This window comes from Staurois parvus, unplaced genomic scaffold (assembly GCF_062004578.1).
Source record: "Staurois parvus isolate SC_StPar_1 unplaced genomic scaffold, SC_StPar_1.0 ptg000001l, whole genome shotgun sequence".
In the NCBI taxonomy this organism is placed as follows: Eukaryota; Metazoa; Chordata; class Amphibia; order Anura; family Ranidae; genus Staurois; species Staurois parvus.
The window spans coordinates 1,463,102-1,483,850 of record NW_028317797.1 but is presented as its reverse complement, the minus strand read 5'-3'; the positions used below and the strand labels follow the sequence as shown (position 1 = coordinate 1,483,850).

General features: G+C 41.3%; 1 protein-coding gene across 1 annotated transcript in view; it reads left to right on the top strand.

Moving 5' to 3' along the window:
• SPRED2 (sprouty related EVH1 domain containing 2) overlaps positions 1 to 20,749 on the top strand; it is a 133,963-nt gene that overhangs the window by 75,419 nt on the left and 37,795 nt on the right. Inside the window, exons 3-4 of the mRNA XM_089674684.1 lie at positions 9,113 to 9,281; positions 14,655 to 14,719. Coding sequence (XP_089530810.1) covers positions 9,113 to 9,281; positions 14,655 to 14,719 — 234 coding nt within the window. The remainder of the gene's footprint in view (positions 1 to 9,112; positions 9,282 to 14,654; positions 14,720 to 20,749) is intronic.

The window sequence follows — 20,749 nt, the reverse complement described above, 5'->3', positions numbered from 1 at the left end:
TGGTGCCCATCCTAATCAATGTGAATCAGGACAGTATGATTTTGGAAAAGGTTCCTGTACTACTTTGGTGTGATTGGCATTGCAGCCCGGCCTCATAGAATATGCAAAGTTGTACCACATAATTACCAATTATCAAAGTAGTGTGTACCCAGCCTTACTCAGCATTCGCAAACTGAGATTATGGATCAGGACAAAGAAAGTTAGGATCCCATGATGCAATGCAAGTTGTCAGTGGTTTGCTGTGTGGTATATAGTGAAGAGGAGCAACCCTGGACCCAAAGTTTGAAAGGAATAGTCCACCTTTTGCAAATATGTAATAAATGCGCCCATATTAGTAAGGGAAATAAAGTGCATGGTTTACACATGTATTAGCTGGGGATACCACTGTATAGAGATTGTCTGTCAGTATTTGTATAGTTTTAAAAATGTAATCTTGCAACAAGGATGCACAAAAAAATGCAATATTCTTGTGGAAAATACGGATATGTGAAGCAATGTATACAAAAAAAATTCCTTTTAATGTTTATCAACTTTTTGTTATCACAATGGTATGGTTAATAAAAGAATGTGTTTATAAATACATATAGCTTGTTTTATGATTGCCTTTAAAATTGCATGAAAGGGGTTTTCAATTGATGTGATTAAATAGGGATGTTGGCAACCAAACCCACAGCCACAAAACCCTTCTATTTTCAAAAGTGCATTTATTAATTTTTTTCTTGAAGCCTGCAAACCATTTCAACCACATTCAGTGCATTGTGAGTGCAGTGCATAGGCTCCTGTGTTGTTTACATCCCGGTCCCTGAAATGTACGATGGTACAGAACCCAACATTATGGGGCTGGAGGAAGTAAACAAGTGCAATGTTATCATCGTACTTGTGCTCCACTGATATCTGCGAGTCCCTCTATTGCAATGGCAGATGGGACTTGTAGTCATTTTATTCACAGATCCCAAATTCAAACACATACATTGGTTGTAGGGAGAAGCACCCATGATTCAGGTAAGTAGGGTAAGGAGCGGGTTGATGGTGGGGGATTTGAGAATGTGATCTTCTTTCATGTTATACCTGATTGCGTCATGCACACTGGGCATTTAGCCCCTGTGCTTGCGGTTCCAGCGCTTTTGTGTGGGCAATAGGCCCAGGTTTATTGTCCACCAGCCTGTAAAAATCAAAAGACTGAAGGCTGCTGCTGGACAAGGCTGATTGGTGTGCTAGTACCGCGTGATACACTGTTCAGCCATGGCAGCTTTGAGGCTCATATAGACTTTTACAGACTGCTGATAGCAGGGCTGGACAATGCACCTGTGCCTACTGCCTGCACAAAAAGCTGGGTCTAATTGCCCAGTGTGTATGAGGCCTAAATATGAATGTAACATGAAAAGACAGAAGGTATTTGCCTGTCTCACTTCTATCACAGATCCCAAAATTTCTGAATTTATTCTAAACTCCATACTACTGTTTCAGACTTGCTGGATATCATTAGTGCAGGGTATGGCAATGGGAGAATAGGGCTTATAAACAAATACAATGCTGCAACCAGACAGGAATTGGTGGGGTGGGACAAAAGGCACCAAAAACCCAGTATGTCCTTCTTAAAGCAGAATGTAAAGTGATCAAAGCATTCAGACCATACGAAATGGCTATCCTCACTGGATGACTTGAAATAGACCTCTATGCTAATGTTTCACCTGCACCTTTGTCAAAGGAAACTGCATTTGTTGCATTGTGCATATTTTAATGGCTCTTTGTAGAGTCTCCTATTAAGTAAACTCAGTTCTGCTGACCTCTGTCATGTGCTGTGAACTGTAAAAAGAATTTATCACCCTGATATACGTTGTGAGAAGATGACTTTATCAAGATGGAATGATACCAAATCTGCAGTGGGAAAGGTCCGTTTTTGCTAAAACAGAAGTGGACTTTCCCAGAAGAGAAACCTTCTAGTGATTTACATCTCGGTGACAGTTTAGTTGGAGGCTCGCTGCAACAGCTGCATGATAGGTCATCCAGCGTGACTATTAAATTGGGTGATAAAACTGTATGTTGAAAGTAATAATATTGAAAAATGGATTTGTGCCATTGCTGTTGCTGTTTTCATGTGTAAATTTAGTTTCTGCCGAAATGCACCTATTCCATTTACAAAGTGGAATATAGAGCAAGTCATACATGGATCAAAATTTGTACCATTCAGTAGGGAAGCTCTTTTTTCCAGGATGGCTTAGAGAGACTTTCATTGGCCAGCACGGCCACGTGCTGTTGCTGACCAATGCCCACTCATTGTTGTGAGCATAATGATGTCACACCGCCTCTTGGCAGTGTACTGCGTTTTTCAGGTGTCCAGACCACCACATTGGCTGGTATGGGAAGCAGATTAACAACAAAAGAGATAAGTTAAGCGGAGACCAGGGGTACAGGGAGGGTGTAGTGAATTAGTGTACTGTTTCATTTTCTTGTGAAAAGGTTAAAATAAATCTTTTAAGCTGTTATTTGAAAAAATATATATATATATATATATATATATATATATATATATATATATAATTTTTTTTCTTTTTTTTCTGCAGTTGCATAACTTGCCTATAATGAGGTTTGTCCCATGTGCGGCATGCTGATGGTTCCTGTAGGAATTGTCTGTGCACTGGTGCCTGGTCCTCTTCACAGTGCTGAATTTCTGGCATTGCACGGGTTAACTGTCAGGGGTCTAACATTTACATTCAAAGGCCCCTTCTTCTCCCGTCTTTATTAACAAAAGACCTTGCATTGTTTTTACAGAATGTAACCCATTCTGTTAGTTGCAGGAGAGGGTCCTGTTGTACAGGTGCCATCCCCCATTAACAGAACTGGTTGCATTCTGTGAAAACAATGCAGAAACTTTTGTCAATGAAGGAGGGGGAGAAAAGGCAGACCCCATTGGGACTTTTCAATGTACTGCAATGTTAGACCTCAAACTATTAACTCCCACAGCATCGGAAGTTCAGCACTGTGAAGAGGACCGGGCATGAGTGAAGAGAACAATTCTATAGGGACCATCAGCCTGCACAACATGGAATATATTTAATTACAAATAAGTAATACAAAGTTAATAATAATTAATAAACATAACTAATCTTCTGCTTTACAGCTGTGGTGGGGCTCCTCCTCCCACAGTGCATGTGTTAATGCTCATTTAGACTTGGGGTACCAGAAAAGGAGTTTTACTTAATTAATCCCTTGCTTCCCCAGTCTCTCTCCACAATATGCGACCAGCCATTACAGCCTCTTCTCTAAAGCTCTACAACAGTCACAGGCACACTGACCTCATCATGTACAATGAAGGGCTACATGAGGATGCCGAGGGACGGTCCACAACCAGGAGAGTCGGAGAAGTGAGCACCAGCTGTTGGAGGAGTGAGGAATAAGGCATATAAAAAATCCTCTTTTCTGGCACCCAAGGCATAAAGGAGCATTACATCCTTGCACTGCGAGGGAGATCAACTGCTAGCGTAGTTTTTATCACACTGATTTTACTGCACTCTGAGCTTCTCACAGTGTGCATTAGAAATGGCATCAAGTCAAATGCCACTCATTATTTCCTGGCTAGAGGACTACTGTATCACCTAGCTCTTTCCTTCCCAGCAATACTGTTCCTGTTCCACTCCTCTCATTCATTGGATTTCAGTTCTTTTAATCAAGGAGGTTGAGCATCACATGTTGGCATTACCTAGGGCAGTCTGCATGCAAGTATAGCCTGCCTAGGAATGCCTGCTCCTCCCGACTGACATCCACCAATCTAGGCATTTTGATATTTGCACAACTCCTCCCACTGTTGCATCAGGACTGATGGCTTGTGAAGGGAGTAATGAGGTAGGGTGCTGTGATGTTTCCAAGAAGCTGCACAACGCTCTGCTGACCTCTCTCACGAGCCCTGATCTATCTGCATTTCATAGAGAAACACAGAAACCCAGTGGTTAGTGGCTGACACAGGGAAGATCATATGACCATACTGGAATGGCCTGAAAATAGGTGTGTCTACATTTTTTTTTTTACACAAATTAGTTATAGGTGTTAGGAAGAGGGAGGGAGTGTTTTTAAGCCTACTTAGGTAAAGCCTGGAATTCTACTCTATTCTTATTTCGTTCTGCATAACATATTAAAGGGAATGTTTAAAAAATACCAAACATGTTATACTTACCTGCTCTGTACAGTACTTTTGCACAGAGCAGCCCTAATCCTCCTGTTCTCGGGTTCCCTGCCCACGCTTCTGGCACCTACCTCCTGCCGAGTGCCCCCGCAGCAAGCACCCAAGGGGGCACCCAAGAAAGCTCATTCCTGAACCACTGCTCTTGTGTCCAGCTTGGCCCCACCCCCTCTCTCTCTCTCTCCTCACTGGCTGTGATTGACAGCAACGAGAGCCAATGACCCACGCTGCTGTCTCAGCCAATTAGGAAGAGTTCCCGGAGAGCTGAAGCTCTTATGCATATCGAGGGATCACAATGGAGCTCAGGTAAGTATTAGGGAGGCTGGGGGGACTGCTGCACAAAGTTATTTTTTTTCTTGTTACCTTAATGCATTTTTCTTCCTTTAAATCCACGTTAAGTGTAGTTTCAAGCATACATCTCGGTAAACAAAATATTAGGTGATTTAAGGCTGTAGCCTTTGATCAACCCTGGATAAGGAAAAATATCTAGTTAATGACTTATCAATGCTTAGATTACCCATAGCTTGCAGAGGCTATGCAAATGTCCTCTTTTTTTTTTTTTTTTTTTTTTTCCCCCTTTTTTTTATCTTTTTTGCTACATCTGTCAAGCCTGAGGAGTGCTGACAGTGTTATACAATAGCCCATCCATCACTAGTACATGCTCAGTGTGATCGGATTGTACACATTGTTAAAGACTGCAAATCATTTTAAGATGAAACTTGGTGAAGTGGGTGAGCTAATGTACTTTGTGCCAGGAGGATTATGCATGTGTCTTCGAGTGATCAGAATATTATACACACCCAAGGTGTGGGCTGTTGTTTAACCCCTAAGGCTGAGTGAATTTAGCTCAACACACACCCAACTATAATTTCCTTTATTTAGTAACCTAACCTATAGCTTAAGCAAGTATTTTTCTTGCCTGTGGCGAAGGGTGTCTCCTACTCCTTTCCCTCTTTTTTTATTTTGCTGCATCCTAAGCTAGGAAAGTGCATGTATGTACGTATTTTTCAAAAGCTTAATTGAATCTTAAATACAAATTGGCTTATATAAATTACAGGTAATTTTGGCTATAGTGGGGTGTGGCGTGCAGCAGAGTAGAACGCAAGCAAGAGGTGGAATCCTGTTTACCTTTTTCGAGGACTCAAGCCTCTTACCTTGCAGGCTTGCTCTCCATTCAACACCCACGTAGCTTATCTCATGTAAGGTTTTTTTTTTTTTTACGTTTATTTAGTACTTTAGTTATTGGGTGTTCATATACTTTAAGGGGTCAGTTCACCTTTTCACAAAAACACAAAAAGGTGAAAAAACGTTTTTCTTTTTTTTTTTTTTTTTTTGCTACAGCTACAGTCACATGACTTGCCTGTCTTGCGTCCTGCATGCTGATGGTTCCTTGTAGGAATTTTCTTTCCACTGATCCCTGGTCCTCTTCACAGTGCTGAATTTTTGAAATTGCATGGGTTAATTGCTTTTCAATTATATTGAAGGGTCCCGACCCGGGGCCTGGCGCTTTCTTCCCCCTCCTCTATCAACAAAAGTCCTTGCAATGTTTTCACACAATGTAAGCCATTCTCTGAGTGGCTGGAAAGGGTCCTGTTATCCAACTTCCATCCCAATTGACAGAATTGGTTGCTTTCTGTGAAAACAATGCAAGGGCTTTTGTCAATGGAGGAGCGGGGAGAAATGGGTGGGCGGGTTCAGCAGGAACCAGACAAATTTTGTCTTGTGTGTGTGGCCCTCCCTGTCCAACACAAATTGATCCCTCATGCTGGAATATCTGTCACCACTGTCAGAATACATTGTTGCAGCAGGGGGGGATTCCTCCATCCACCTCGCATGTGCGGATGAGGAAACCATTTGTTTCTGTTCAGCCAGTGAGCTGAATGAAAGAAATTTTAAGGGTGTATACCCAGCTTTAGTGCATGCATGTTACCTGTGTTGCATTAATTCCAATTGGTGCATGCAGCATGCGGTACACACTGGGCTACACTGCAATGTATATATCAAGAAGGGGCATTGGGGCGGTATTCAGCATAAATGTCAGTGCATTCTACCAATATGCATTACTGTGGTTTGCAGTAACATGTACATGCAGTGAGAGGGTGTGACATGCCCGTACAGATATTTATTACCTCTCCAAAGGTCACAGTACTCCTCCTTGAGCCCCGGTTCACACTAATGAGGTCCGACTATGCTGTGCGATTTCACAATATATATGTCAACGCAAGTCACCATGAAGCCGCACAAAAATAATACAGGAACCTTTTTTGAGGTCGCAGCGATTAGAATGGGGCCATTGAAAGACATGGGGTGCAACTTGTCGCATAGCAAGTAACATTGATGTGAACTGAGGCTTATTTGCTTTTCTGTCCAGAAAGACAGAACCATCTTTCTTCAGGCATCACGTTGGGTCAGCCACTTACTGGACTAAGATTTTCACTTTACTTTCACAGTAAAGTCTGTTTTTCTTCATTTTTGCATTAAAAGATCAGAAGAAAAAGCAGGACCATTAAATCCTGTAGAACTCTTTACACTGGTCAGTTGCGGGTCGATTGTGTTTTTCAAAGCTCTGCTTGCTGCATTTTTGGTACAGTAAAAAAAAATGGAAATGAATGGAAAATGCATCTAAAAATGCACAGTTGTGTTTTTTGGTGCATTTTCTTTTTTTTAGTCACTTTTTTTCACAGGTGCAAAATGCATCAGGATCATGGCAAAAGAAAATATGCGTTTTTACCACATTTTTGAAAGGCAGTAGTGTGAAAATGGCCTTAGAGGTAAGACCATTGCTTTGGTGCGGTCCCTGGGCAGTCTTTTCTGTGTTCACAAGCTGCCTGCTTCCTTCAGCCTGCAGTAGACTGATGTTGTCCTCATCTAGACAAAGTCATATAAGTGGAGCTCTATTGGCACCATTGACATCACCCCCATCTTGTCCAAGCAGAGATCACTTTGTATTCATTGAAAAAAAATACAAGGCATTTTGTGAATGGGGCCAAGCGAGCGACTTCCTGTGTTCATTATACAGAAGGGCAGGTGCTCCGCACAGGGACTCAGAAGACTGCACCGATCAATGACGTAGCACCAACTACTACAGTTATTCTCAACTTCCACAGTAGTCCCACAGCTATGGAATATGTATGCTTACATGTAACTATGCAATAAAAACCATGCCTGTATTTCATCTGTAATTGTAACCCCCATGTAGCACATGTCATGTGACCTGAGTGTCAGCAGGGCTGAGACTTTCCACTTAATAAGCCTTGTAATATGGATACCTCCTATATTGCATTTTAGGGGAAAAAAAGTCACTCTACCTTAACTGTCTGATATTTAGTTTGGTAAAAGCACCGCATATCCCAAACAATTTCCACGCTTGTTTTTCATAAAACAATTTTCACTTTTTTTTTTTTCATTTGTTTTGCATCCCAGTGCTGGAAATCGCCTGCAGCCGCTTTCAGGCACTTCCTGTCTAAGGGCACCTGCTTCAGTGTAAGGCTGCACATCATTGCTCTTGATTCCATTGCACTGGATTCCTGATAGCAACAATGGAAGAACATGACTCATGACTGTGCAATGTATCAGCATCGCCACTTGTAGCCTCTATCAGGGGTGCATGTGCAGGGTGACAAAACCAATGTGCAATTGGGAGACAGTTGTGGCCCATAACAGGAAGTATCGGAATGAGGAGCTTTATGGCAGGATCTTCACATATTATTTGAAATAAAGCTGCATATTTAAAAAACAAAATATTTTAAAACTTTTACAATTACACTACTGTGTTAAAGATGACACAAGAATTTTTTGGATTGCGTTTAGGTTAATTTTAAAGAGACACTGTCACCTTGCTCCTTTAGGCCAAAGTGACAGTGTGTATGTAGAGTGCTTCGCTGCCATTCTTTCTGCTGTTTCCTGATTAAAGTGTTACTAAACCGTAAAATCAGTCTGTATATGCAGTAAAGCATGCTTGTTATACTCGCTCTGGAACCTAAGGGGTCAATCCTTCGCATTGTGTAAAAAGGATGTTTGATCCTGTCTCCTCTGATCCTCCCCTTCTTTTACTGTCCCCAATCCATCTGCTGATAGTAAAGAGCAGCAGTGGCAAGTCTGTGCATACTCTGTTTGGTGTGTATTGCTAGAGTTTATTTTGGGGGGGGGAGGGTGCATGTGATTTGCACAGGGCCAGGCAGTGCTGTCCAAACAGAGGGTCAGGTGTCATGCAGCCTCAGGCAGTCAGAGGAGAATGAAAACTCCTTCTACAAGATTAACCAGTGCTCGACCGGACACTGATAAAAGTCACAAGACTGCTATATACTGCTGATTGGAAAAAGTATTTAGCAGTTTTATATTTAATTACTACAATAATTGCATTTCTGTGTACTGTGGAAGAGCAGATATAGTGAATGCAGGGTCCGGGGTTTAGTAACACTTTAACAGTTTCTAATATCTATCAGTTGGAGAGTTCTCAGATCTGCACACTTGTTGCAGACATCAGGAGTGAGTTCAATTCTTATTGCTGTTATTTAATTTACTTTGTCATGGGGTATGGAGTGAAAATACCCCAGGGTGGTGACTACAAAACTGGGAATTACAACAGGAAGTACAAATGAGCTCAGATGTGTTCAGATTCTAGTCCTGAGCTAGCCTGCCTAAAAGCTGTCACTGTATTGGGTCAATCGTAAGCGGCCAAGGCATTCCCCACCCTGGAAATCTGCCTATCAATTTGGGCGGACTAACACTTCTAATTATGTGACAGTCCTTTATTTTCCATGTGTTTTGTTTTTTTTTCTTCTTCATATACATGGACCACAAAACAAGCATAGCTATGCAATTTATAACATCATGTATTTCTTCTTTAATATTATGTTTTAAAATTGTAAATTGTAAAATAAAGGGGGCCGATCATTTCCTTATGTACCTGTACTTTTTATTTCACCATCTCAGGTGTTATTGGAATGCTATTTAAAGAAGGATTTGGTGTATCAGAAGGCAACTCCAACGTTCCATCATTGGTCAGTTGATGAAAGAAGGTTTGGCCTCACCTTTCAGAGTCCTGCTGATGCACGAGCCTTCGACAGAGGAGTACGCAAAGCAATTGAAGACCTCACAGAAGGTAGTGAAACCTAAGACCCACATTCCAACTATTCTTTGCCTTGGGGTGTGGAACTTGCATGATCCATCACATTCCTTAGTTCCTTTTTTCATTCTGGTGATACCAGAAAAACCCTGAAGCTGGTTTAATGTTGGCAGGCAAAGTAAAGGACTTCTCTAATTTATCCCAGTTTAAATATATTTATTAGGAAAGGGTAAAGTAAGCACAAATCTCCTAGATGAGTGGTAGGTATACTAGTGCTAAGTAATCTCTATTTTTTCAAAGGATTGTATTTTGAAGCATGTTGCCTACCCAGATAATCACCTGAGTCTTTGGGCAGCACAGATGTAAATAGGGCATCCCCAGCTAGACAGCCAAGCTCATGCATGGAAGATACTAAAACTGTTGTATGTATAATGATTTGTACAGTCTTACACATAGTCCCGTCACTCTCCAGTGATATATGTCTGCATCACTTTTCAAAGCCTATAAGTTCTGACATTGTCGTGGCCACTCAGGCATTTGCAAGTGAGGTCATGGGGCCAAAATCCTGAGTGTCACTTAATGTAGTCATATTGGCAAATTCTCCCTGAGCTGACGTGCTGCACTCTAGTATTTATCCCCCTTATGTCTCCATAGTACCTAGTGGCATTTCCTCTCACAAACCGACTTGATCTTTTTAGATAGTTTGATGGCCCGTTCACACCAGAACGCAGTGCTGGAAACCTGCAATCTGTGGGCATTTTCCAAACCGCAATCAAAACACATTGGGTGTGCGGTCAGTGTATTCCTAACAACACCCCAACTGCAGATCACAAACACAGTGCGTTTGCCTGCACCAGATCATTTGTGATCATGTGTTTTTAAAAGTAGTGCATGCTCTACTTTTGGTGTGATCCAGTGCTATTTCAGCCCATTTAAATGAAATGGGCTGAAAATCTCACTTCACAGAATTTAACAGGAATGTGGACCGCATCTCTGTGCAATTCAATACACAGGTGTGAACCGGCTCTTAAGCTTTGTACACATGATGAGAATATCAGGCCAATGATTGTCCGTTTTTGTTTTTTGGAGGGTTTTTTGCATGCTAGTCACATACCAGTAATGAAAAGGTTACAAATAAAAATTTAGAAGTGACGTCATGTATTGTAATGTATTTGTATTGTATTTTCGGATGAAATCTGTGCTGATTAAACTAAAATTGCATGATCTGGTATTGTACGAGATACATTTTTGTGCTCGAAATTCTGAAGGGCACTCTGCACACTGGTATATACCCTTTCAAGCAGAGTTTGCAATGAATATGGATATTTGGTACACATATATTGCAATACATGTTTAAACTGGCCAACTGCGTCAATTTTGTGCTTGTCAGATTATCGTACAATCACTTCGAAAGCAGTATTTTTGTACGATTTTCTGATTGTGTGTACTAGTCTTTAGTATTCACATTCCCCTCTGGTGTCCAGCATGGTTTGTGTCCTTAATCCCTGGAATTTGATGTTTTTAGGAAGTGCAGTATATACAATCTGTGGAAAATACAAGCACAAAGTTGATGGACATGTACAAATGTGTACCAAAAAAAAAAATGGTGGGTTGGTGATCCTTTACAAAGTATAGTTTATTATCCAAGCACGAGGGATTCCTCCATCTACCTTGTTTCGTGTGGATGGAGGAATCTCCTTTGGGAATCTCAGTTTGGGCTGATCAACAAAAACTAACCTCGTATGGTCAGCTGCATTTCAAACAATGTGCAGGGACCAGAAGTGTTAGGAAATGAGAGTAGCACTGAAAGGCCATCTTCAGTTCTCCTTATTTCACAAAGGGCTGTAGAGGCAAGTATAAATAACACATATATATTTCCCAGGCTGTTTTAAATAAAAAATTATCCCTTTTTATTTTCCTGGAGTTGGGCTTTAACTACTTCCCTACCAGGCAAATTCTGACATTTTTCTTCTACAAAACCATCATTTGTTTGCTAGAAATTACTTAGAACGCCCAAACATATATTTTTTTATCAGAGGCCTTAGATAATAAATGGTGGATTTTGCAATTTTTTTAAATTTTGAAATGAAATTTAGTGCACACAAACACAATATAATGCCCCATTATTTGGTAGAGTATAAACGATGATGTGATGCAGAGTAAATAGATACCCAACAGGTCACTCTTTAAAATTTGCTTATGCCCGTAGAATGTGCCAAACTACAGTACCCAAAGATCTCCATCGGCGATGCTTTAGAAGCCTTTACAGGCTACCAATTTAAAGTTACACAGGAGGTCTGGTGCTAGAACGTTTGCTCTCACTATAATGTTTGCGGCGATACCTTGTTTTTGTATTATTATTTATTCTGTTTTATTTTTTATTCTCTCCTTAATTTTTTTATCACTTTTATTGTTATCACAAGGAATGTAAACATCCCTTGTGATAATAATAAGCAATGACAGGTACTCTTTCAGAGCCCAGATCTGTCCTGGAGTGAACCATCACTTCTGGTCTCTAATACCCTAGAGATGATCGGGATGTTCCAGCCCCTGTTCAGCTCTATTGGAATTGCTAGCTTCAGTCTCAGCCCCCCTGATCGTATGGGAGCGCCTGTTAATGTGCTGGAGAGCAGTGGAGGGGGGGGCTGTACCTCTCCCGCCATTTTTAAAAGCAATTCACTGGCTAATTAGCTGCTAGAATTGCTTTTACATTATGGGGCATCGCTGGCTTAAAAAAAAGATATGGGATGATATATGTAGCTCATCATGATATCTCTGCTGCAAGTCTAGGATGTCATATGACATCCTATGAGCCGGAAGTGGTTAAACACAATTGCTGGAGTTCTTCTTTATTCATATATAAAGCAAAACAATGAATGCAAACATCTAGCTCCCTTTTGGCCTGTTAAATATACCAATGAAATTGTTTCATTATATCTGTTCAATAAGTGCAAAAAGTACCTGCTGTTCTTGCCAGAAATCCATTTTTGTCCTTTATAGTCTTGCAGTGCAATGTTATCTTCCTGTCCAGGTTCCCTCTGTGGACTATAGAATACCCCACCTGTTAGGGAAATGAAAGTCAGAGGTATTCAGTAGTCCTAAAATACTTCTTGTGTTAGAGTGACAACAGTGCTCCTCAATAGCTACAGCACAGTGAGTGAGTGTGGTCACCCTAGGACAGGAAGTGTTATTAGCAGGATCAGCAGGTGAAAAGGGGGGTAATGAAGCATGAAGAAAGAGCTAGGACTGTAAACTTCAGTATATTACATTTTTCTTCTTGGGTTTAGATACTTTAATGAGCTTTTTGAGGGCTGGGTGGGCATTTAAAGTTTTTTGCTATTATTATTATGCACAAGAAGACCCAGTTTTTGTAACTTTGAAAAAGGCCCGTGCTCTTTAGCTACACCTGTGGAACTCTATTATCAGTAGGGAAGTTTTATTATTTCATATTGAAATAAGGACCTGTTGATTCTGTTTACATAATAATGCAAAAAAATGGAAATGGTTAAATTGTAGCATGGCTCAAGCTTCTCGCATATCAGATTTCTGCTCTAAAGCATGTTGTCTACCTGAAAGAAAGGTAGTACTTGTTCAGCTAGAGACTGGCAGGGCGCCCAGGAAAACTTAGTTACACATTTTTTTTTTCCCTTCAATAATGTACTAAAAACATGTATTCATATCTTATCTGTTTTCTTTCACTCCAGCAATTTGCCCAAAGGGGAAAAAACTTCAGAGCTTTTAGAGTGTAACATTGATCATGCAGCTACTAAGAGGTTTCATTTTGTTTTCTGCCTTAATTGCACCATTGCTTCCTCACTATTGTATTTAGCTCCCTGATTTCTTTTTAAAGCGGTAGTAAAGTTTCTTGAAGAAAAAAAAAAAAATTCCCCCTGCAAAGTAATATCCTAATGTGCTACTATGCATCGCATACTAGCACATTATGAAATGCTTACCTTAAAAGGAAGCCCTCCATTGGTGTGCTGTCACCACCGACAGGGCTTCCATCTTCATCCGGTCTTCCCTCTGGGTTCCATGTGACTGGCCAAGCTGCTACGATGTCACTCCCGTACATGGCACACAGCTGTGAAGGAAGGGCACGGGTATTATATAATCTCAAAGGTCCCTGTTTCAACGCCCCTCGTAAAAGCTGTAGTGCGAAAAAAACGGCATTAAAGAGTCCAGTTCCTAACACTTATGTAAATAACATAAAACATATCTTCACCAAAACTTTTTTTTTCCCCATTTTTAGTAGAGTAGGGACAGGTTAGAGACCCTGTCAGATATTTAATTTTTTTTTCATCTAATCGAACAGTATTAGGAATCCCAAAAATTACAATTGTCTCATAAAGCGTTCCTGCGAAGTCCTTTAATGGTTTCCTTTACTTTTGAGAGATTTTCACTCAGTTCTGTTGTATCTCTGGATCAGGAATGGAAAATCTTCTGAACAGGGTGCGAAAAGAAAAAAACATTTACTGCTCTATCCAAAATTTAGAGAAAAAATGGTTTGTCAATATATGCAATTAAGGCTACGTTCACACTGGTGATTAGGGCAGGTGAGAATAATCGCGTAAGAAATCAGAGATTCCTGCTGCGGCTCTCAGGGGCTAGGTGCAGCTGCTGGCCCCATTCACTATGACAGGTTGCTGGCGGCCGCAGGTATTCACGCCTTTCTCCACAGCCAGCAATCACTGCAAGTAATCACTGGCTGTGCAGATAGCCGCGAATAGCTGTGGCTGCCGGCAGCCTGTCATTATAGTGAACACTTTTTTACGAGGATATTGTCATAGGGAGTTTTACATTGGGCTGGTGATAAAAAGTGAGATGTTGTAGCCAATGTGTAATTTACTGTTTTCCATATTAACAGTTTAACATTTTGTTAGCATTGTTACGGACATTCTGTTACAAGCCACACATTTAAGGGTCCTGGGATGAAGGTAAACTAATATTTTGGGCCTTACAGCAGGGCCCACTGATGTGGGAGCTTAATGGCTTGCAACCTGTAGGTGTTTGAAATGGAAAAATGTTTAATGAATTAAAAAGATTTTATTACAAAAATAGGGAAAAACCTGATGTAAATTTTTGGAAGAATTTTGCACATTAAAGCCTCTTCTATATATTGATAAATGTGAGAACTATGTCTTCATAAAGGTGAGAAATTATTTGTCTTTTTATTTTTGTAGAGTTGAAAAAGAGGTTCAGAAATAGCTTTAAACCTCATATAGGGTCTCGTCTCAGCCCCTACTTGAGAACATTTCCAATAACATCATTTTTATTTTTTTATTTCCTGACAGCTGTGCTTTTTAAAATACTTGTCTTTGAAAATGTAAATGTGTCATGCAGAGAAACCGCATGAAATGTTACAATATGTATTTATTAAGTGGCTTACATTCTTGTTTCTTCTCCTTTAAGGATCCACTACATCATCTTCCACAATTCATAATGAGGCTGAGCTTGGAGACGATGATGTTTTTGCAGTGAGTACTAACCATTGCTTAAAATATGCCAACAGACTTACCTTGAAATACTTCACAAGTTTTAAACTGCAAATAGAAATATTGTACCCTAATGGATAACATGGCTTAGATTGTATTTATGGAGCACTGTATTGTATTAGTATTGCAGGCTGTTACATTTTTTACCAAATATGAATAGATTAGTCTATTGTCCTCCTGGAGGATATATGAAGTATAAATCTGGGCCAGGGCAAGAAATATGCAAGGTTAAGAGACTCTGTTGCCCTGTGCATGGCAGAGTCCCTTTAAATCTTTGAATTGGCAAAGTGACAGATTCTCTTTTAAGGTGACCTTCCATGATCTTCTATTTGCAGATTATTCTACACATTTTTCTTTTGCCTTAACACAAAACCGTTTACTGTGAAAAATGATTTGAGCATCTGAAATAGTCATTGCACATGCAGATTTCCATTATGGTAGATTAAATAAATTGTTCGTGTTAACCATTGCTCCTCTCACCTCACTCATTTTTTGTGGCTTTCTTATCTCTTCTTTAAAACAAAATTTACAGAGTTTAAGTGTTAACCAGATCAACCACTTGGATTACTAATGTTGTATTTCTAGATCATGAATTTTAATACCTGTTTAGTTGCTGTATGCAAAACCTTTTGTTGGCTATACTGATGGTATTGGCTGCAGCTATTGTGTATAATGAGTACCCACTTGGTTTCATGCAGTGAAGTTCACTTGGCCACCAAGGGGGATTTTTGCTCTTGAAGCCTGGATCATGTGTGAAGTCTGGTTTTATATGTGAAGCAAGGGTACAGTACATTGCATGGACTGAATCAACATTGGAATTGTGTTCATTTTTTTTCTTTTTTACATTGATGTTTGGGCCATGGATTGTGAAAACTCCGTTTTGAAACCCTTTTTACTGCCCTGATTTCAATGCAGAAAATAGTTCATAACTTTCGGATGCTGCGTATCCAGAATTGCTTGCTATCCCAATGTCCCCCGCTAGAGTAGTGATATATATTATTTGTTCTATTGCATTACCAGTACTAGCAAACTTTGCCAAAATATACTACTTTACTTAAATAGTGAACTGCTGTATGTCCATGCGCTTTTTCCCTATGACTTGCCGTATGCAAATTTTGACACTGGGGCACAACCTGACTGCATCTCACAGTGCTGTGCAGTGCCTCAGCATTGGTACCCTGCATTGCATAGTTGGATGTTGTAGGGCACATTCCAGCACTTAGATTTCTATAAATACGGCACTGGACACCAAAATGCTCTGTACTCTTTAATGCACTGGACACCAAACTGCACTGTACTCTGTAACGCACTGGACACCAAAATGCACTGTACTCTGTAATGCACTGGACACCATAATGCACTGTACTCCGTAATGCACTGGACACCAAAATGCACTGTACACTGTAACGCACTAGACACCAAAATTCCCTGTACTCTGTAATGCACTGGACACCAAAATGCACTGTAATCTGTAACGCATTGGACACCAAAATGCACTGTCCTCTATAACACACTGGACACCGCAATGCAATGTACACTGTAACGTACTGGACACCGCAATGCACTGTACACTGTAATGCACTGTACACTGTAACGCACTGGACACCGCAATGCACTGTACACTGTAACGCACTGGACACCGCAATGCACTGTACACTGGAACGTACTGGACAACGCAATGCACTGTACACTGTAACGTACTGGACACAGCAATGCACTGTACACTGTAACGCACTGGACACAGCAACGCACTGTACACTGTAACGCACTGTACACTGTAACGCACTGGACACCCCAAAGCACTGAACACCGCAATGCACTGTACACTGTAACGCACTGGGCACCGCAATGCACTGTACACTGTAACGCACTGGACACCACAATGCACTGTACACTGTAACGCACTGGACACCGCAATGCACTGTACACTGTAACGCACTGGACACCCCAAAGCACTGTACAATGTAACGCACTGGACACTGCAATGTACTGTACCTCGTGCCTGGTATGCTCTCCTTCTCTCCTGTTGCGCCTCAGCGGGTGAAATCAGGAGCCTCCAGGCTGCTGCTCTCTGGTTCCTCGTGGCCGAGGTCCCAGCGAGCAGCCTAGCTATTTGCCGGCCGGCACAGATTTTTTTTTTTTTTCTGCAGGCATGGCGAGCCAGATAAATGTCTTTGGCGGGGCCGTATGTGGCTTGCTGACCGTAGTATAAGAACCCACCGGTCCCCTGATTAGCTGTGTCCAGTTTGTGTGCAACCAAAATTCTGCAAAAAAAATGACCCTGGACACACACTGGCCACATCCAGGATCGGTTGGGTGATCTGTTCACATGTAGCTGCTCAGATGAGCAGGCATATGAACACAATGAGCATTGCTGACCTTTGATTTGTACAGAGTACAAATCTGACAGCTGCTGCTGGTCACCCAAAGAGTACGCAGACAGCGTTTTGTACTGCTGGTGAGAATCTTGTGATTTTTGACAGCAGCCACCCCATTTGCCCGTTTGAATACAGCCAAACTATGTATGGCCACAATTAGTTGTGCACATTGATGCTTCTGGTGCTCCTTGTAATCATACTATTCGTATTTCTGTGCAGAGCCTTTATGACCCCCCCCGTGTGCCACCTTTCTACTCTGTAATAGCTATAAATGTCTCCACATTCTCTTTCCCTGTCACTCTGAATGTCTGTCGCAGATCCCCACCCACTCTCTGAGAAATCCAGTATCTGATTATAATACCGCTGTCAGTAAAACAGGCCCTGGCACCCACAACACCACATCCTGTCAGTCCAAGATAGTTCAGAATGTTTAACCTCTTTGCAGGACTCATTAAGGTGCCAAAACACAGAACATACGTTTTCGGATCCCCTCATGTCACAACACCTGCATTCAATTACCAAAAACTCTTGAGAATAAACGGGTCCGTGTCTTATTGCTGCTCATTCCATATCTTGAGTACATCTGTAATTAAAATATGTGAGATCTGATGGCATGTTTACTTGTAGCATTGAAAAAATACCCACTATTCACAGGGGTACGTCTGTGCAGTCTTCTTAGATACCCACCCTGGTAGCTCCTCGGGCTCCCCTTCTACTTCATTTATCCTTTGGGAGTGCAGACAGGGCATACAGCTTTTGATTCAAAACTTCAGCATATGACATGACAAAATATTGCCCATTGATATTCCTCTGAAGTAGTGGAGTTGAAACACATCAAGGAATTTTGAGTCTAATGCATTTGATGCACCACTCCAAACGTGTGTTTATTGGGCAAGCATAGCAATGCTCTTGTTACTATACAAGATGTTCTGAGGCTCATATTGGGTTCTAGAAGTTTTATATATATATATAGCACTTTTTTAGGTGTTATTTTTTTAAAATTAAATCTTTTGTACTTTTTGTGCTTAATAAAATTGTTTTTTCCCCAATAATGTAGACTACGTGTATCTCAAGTTTTTGGTTTATTTTTATCCTGGATAAGGTATGCCCTTTAAGGGAGAGTTGGTTGGAATCATTGGGCCCCTTTTACATGAAGGGTCAAATCAGGTCCACCTGTCAGTTTTTGCAGGCGGATCTGAACAGACCTTCCATTTGCCCTATGGACGAATAAGTGTAAACATGTTCATTTATACCTGACTACCTCTCATTCGGTCTGCTAAAAAAAAAAAAAAACTAAAAGGGATCTGTCCCCCCTCTGTTTAGGTGATTTGGACTAGAGGACAGTCGGGTATAAGCGGAAAGCAGAGTCTATATGCACCTGCCGGTCCATAGAGCAGAGGGGACTACGTCCGTGTCCTCTCTGCATAAAATGAGCCAACACGGACCTGTCATCCGCCCACTCTCCTCTTATCAGCAGGGGATCAGCAAACAGATCCCCTGCTGATTATAACAGAGTCTGCCCCCTGTGAAAGGAGCCTTATGCATATTTATTTACATGTTGATGTATTTACCACTTGCCAACCCACCACAGCACATACACTGTGGCACAGGGCAGCACATGCTGGCACAATCACCCATATGTAAGTTATTGTCCCTGCTTCAGGTCAGGAGCGTGCAGTGCGCCCCTCCTGTGACTGCTGTGTCCACCGGACACAACAGACTACAGTTACCAGTAATCGGTTACCAGTAGCTGGGTATCATGTGATCGCTGTGATTGGTCATAGCTATCACATGATAACAATGTACACAACTTGTAATACCCTCCCACCCTCGCTATGGTGACACTGAGCTACTCTGATGACAGGATGTTAACGAAAAATAAAAGAAACTGTTTAAAGGATTATGTAAACTTTTTTTATTTTATTTTTTTCTAACATGCTGTCTCTAGTCACTGATCACTGCTACATCAGTCATATGATGACGCTGTACTGAACTGGTAACAGTATGTAAAAAAAAGAAACCGGTGAAAAATCTTTATTTTTTTTGTACTTCCATATTATAGTACACTATATAGCCAAAAGTATTGGGATGCCTGCCTTTACACACACATGAACTTTAATGGCATCCCGGTCTTAGTCTGTAGGGTTCAATATTGAGTTGGTCCTGCCTTTGCAGCTATAACAGCTTCAACTCTTCTGGGAAGGCTGTCCACAAGGTTTAAGAGTGTGTCTATGGGAATGTTTTCAAAGTGAAACAAAAAAGAAGAAAGTGCACCAACCTTGCGCATTACCTTAGTAGACCAATTATTCAATTATTATTCAATTCAGAATAATACTCACAAACAACGAAGTAAATCAAGCATGTAAGTCCTCAAAGGAACTGTAGAAATGTGAAGCCTGTGCGAGTCACATCGTAGGAGTAGATACTCAGAGTATTACTGACGCGTTTCGAAGGGCATCCCTTCTTCATCAGACTTGCACAGGCTTCACATTTCTAAAGTTCCTTTGAGGACTTACAAGCTTGATTGACTTCGTTATTTGTGAGTATTATTCTGAATTTAATAAAATTATGGTCTACTGAGGTAATGCGCAAGGTTGGTGCACTTTCTTCTTTTTTGTTTCACTTTGCAGTACTGGTCAGACTTTCCCAGCCTTGTTTAGAGCTGTACAACCTTATATGCTTTAGTGGTCGAATTTTTCAAGTTCTGGTTCCATCTATCCACCCTTGCTCTGGGTCATAGAGCGCAGGAGAGGTCGTTTCTGGTTCTATGGGAATGTTTGACCATTCTTCCAGAAGCACTTCAGGCACTGATGTTGGATGAGAAGGCTTGGCTCACAGTCTCCATTCTAATTCATCCCGAAGGTGTTCTATCTTGTTGAGGTCAGGACTCTGCGCAGGTCAGATAAGTCCCTCCACCCCAAACTCGCTCATCAAGTCTTGAGTTGTGCACTGGTGCGCAGTCATGTTAGAACAGGAAAGAGCCATCCCCAAACTATTCCCACAAAATTGGGAGCATGAAATAGTCCAAAATGTCTTTGTATGCTAATGCCTTGAGAGTTCCCATTACTGAAGCTAAGGGGCAGAGCCCAGCCCCTGAAAAACAACCCCACACCATAATTCCCCCTGCACCAAATATTACATTTGGCACAATGCAGTCAAGCAAGTGCTGTTCTCCTGGCAACCGCCAAACCCAGACACCTCCATCGGATTGCCAGACAGGGAAGCGTGATTCGTCACTACAGAGAACACATCTCCACTACTGTAGAGTCCAGTGGCGGCATGCTTTACACCACTGCATCCACCACTTTACATCGCACTTGGTGATATAAGGCTTGGATGCAGCTGCTTGGTCATAGAAAACCATTCCATGAAGCTCTCTATGCACTGTTGTGCTAATCTGAAGGTCACACACAGTTTGGAGGTCTTTAGCTATTGAATCTGCAGACAACTGGCGACATCTGCGCACTTTGCACTTCAGCATGCCCTGACCCCGCTCTGTCATTTTACGTGGCTTTCCACTTTGTGGCTTAGTCGCTTCCACTTTGTTATAATACCACTACCAGTTGACCATGGAATATTTAGTAGCAAGAAAATTTCAGGGATGGAGATATCACGGTACCACGCTTGAATTCAC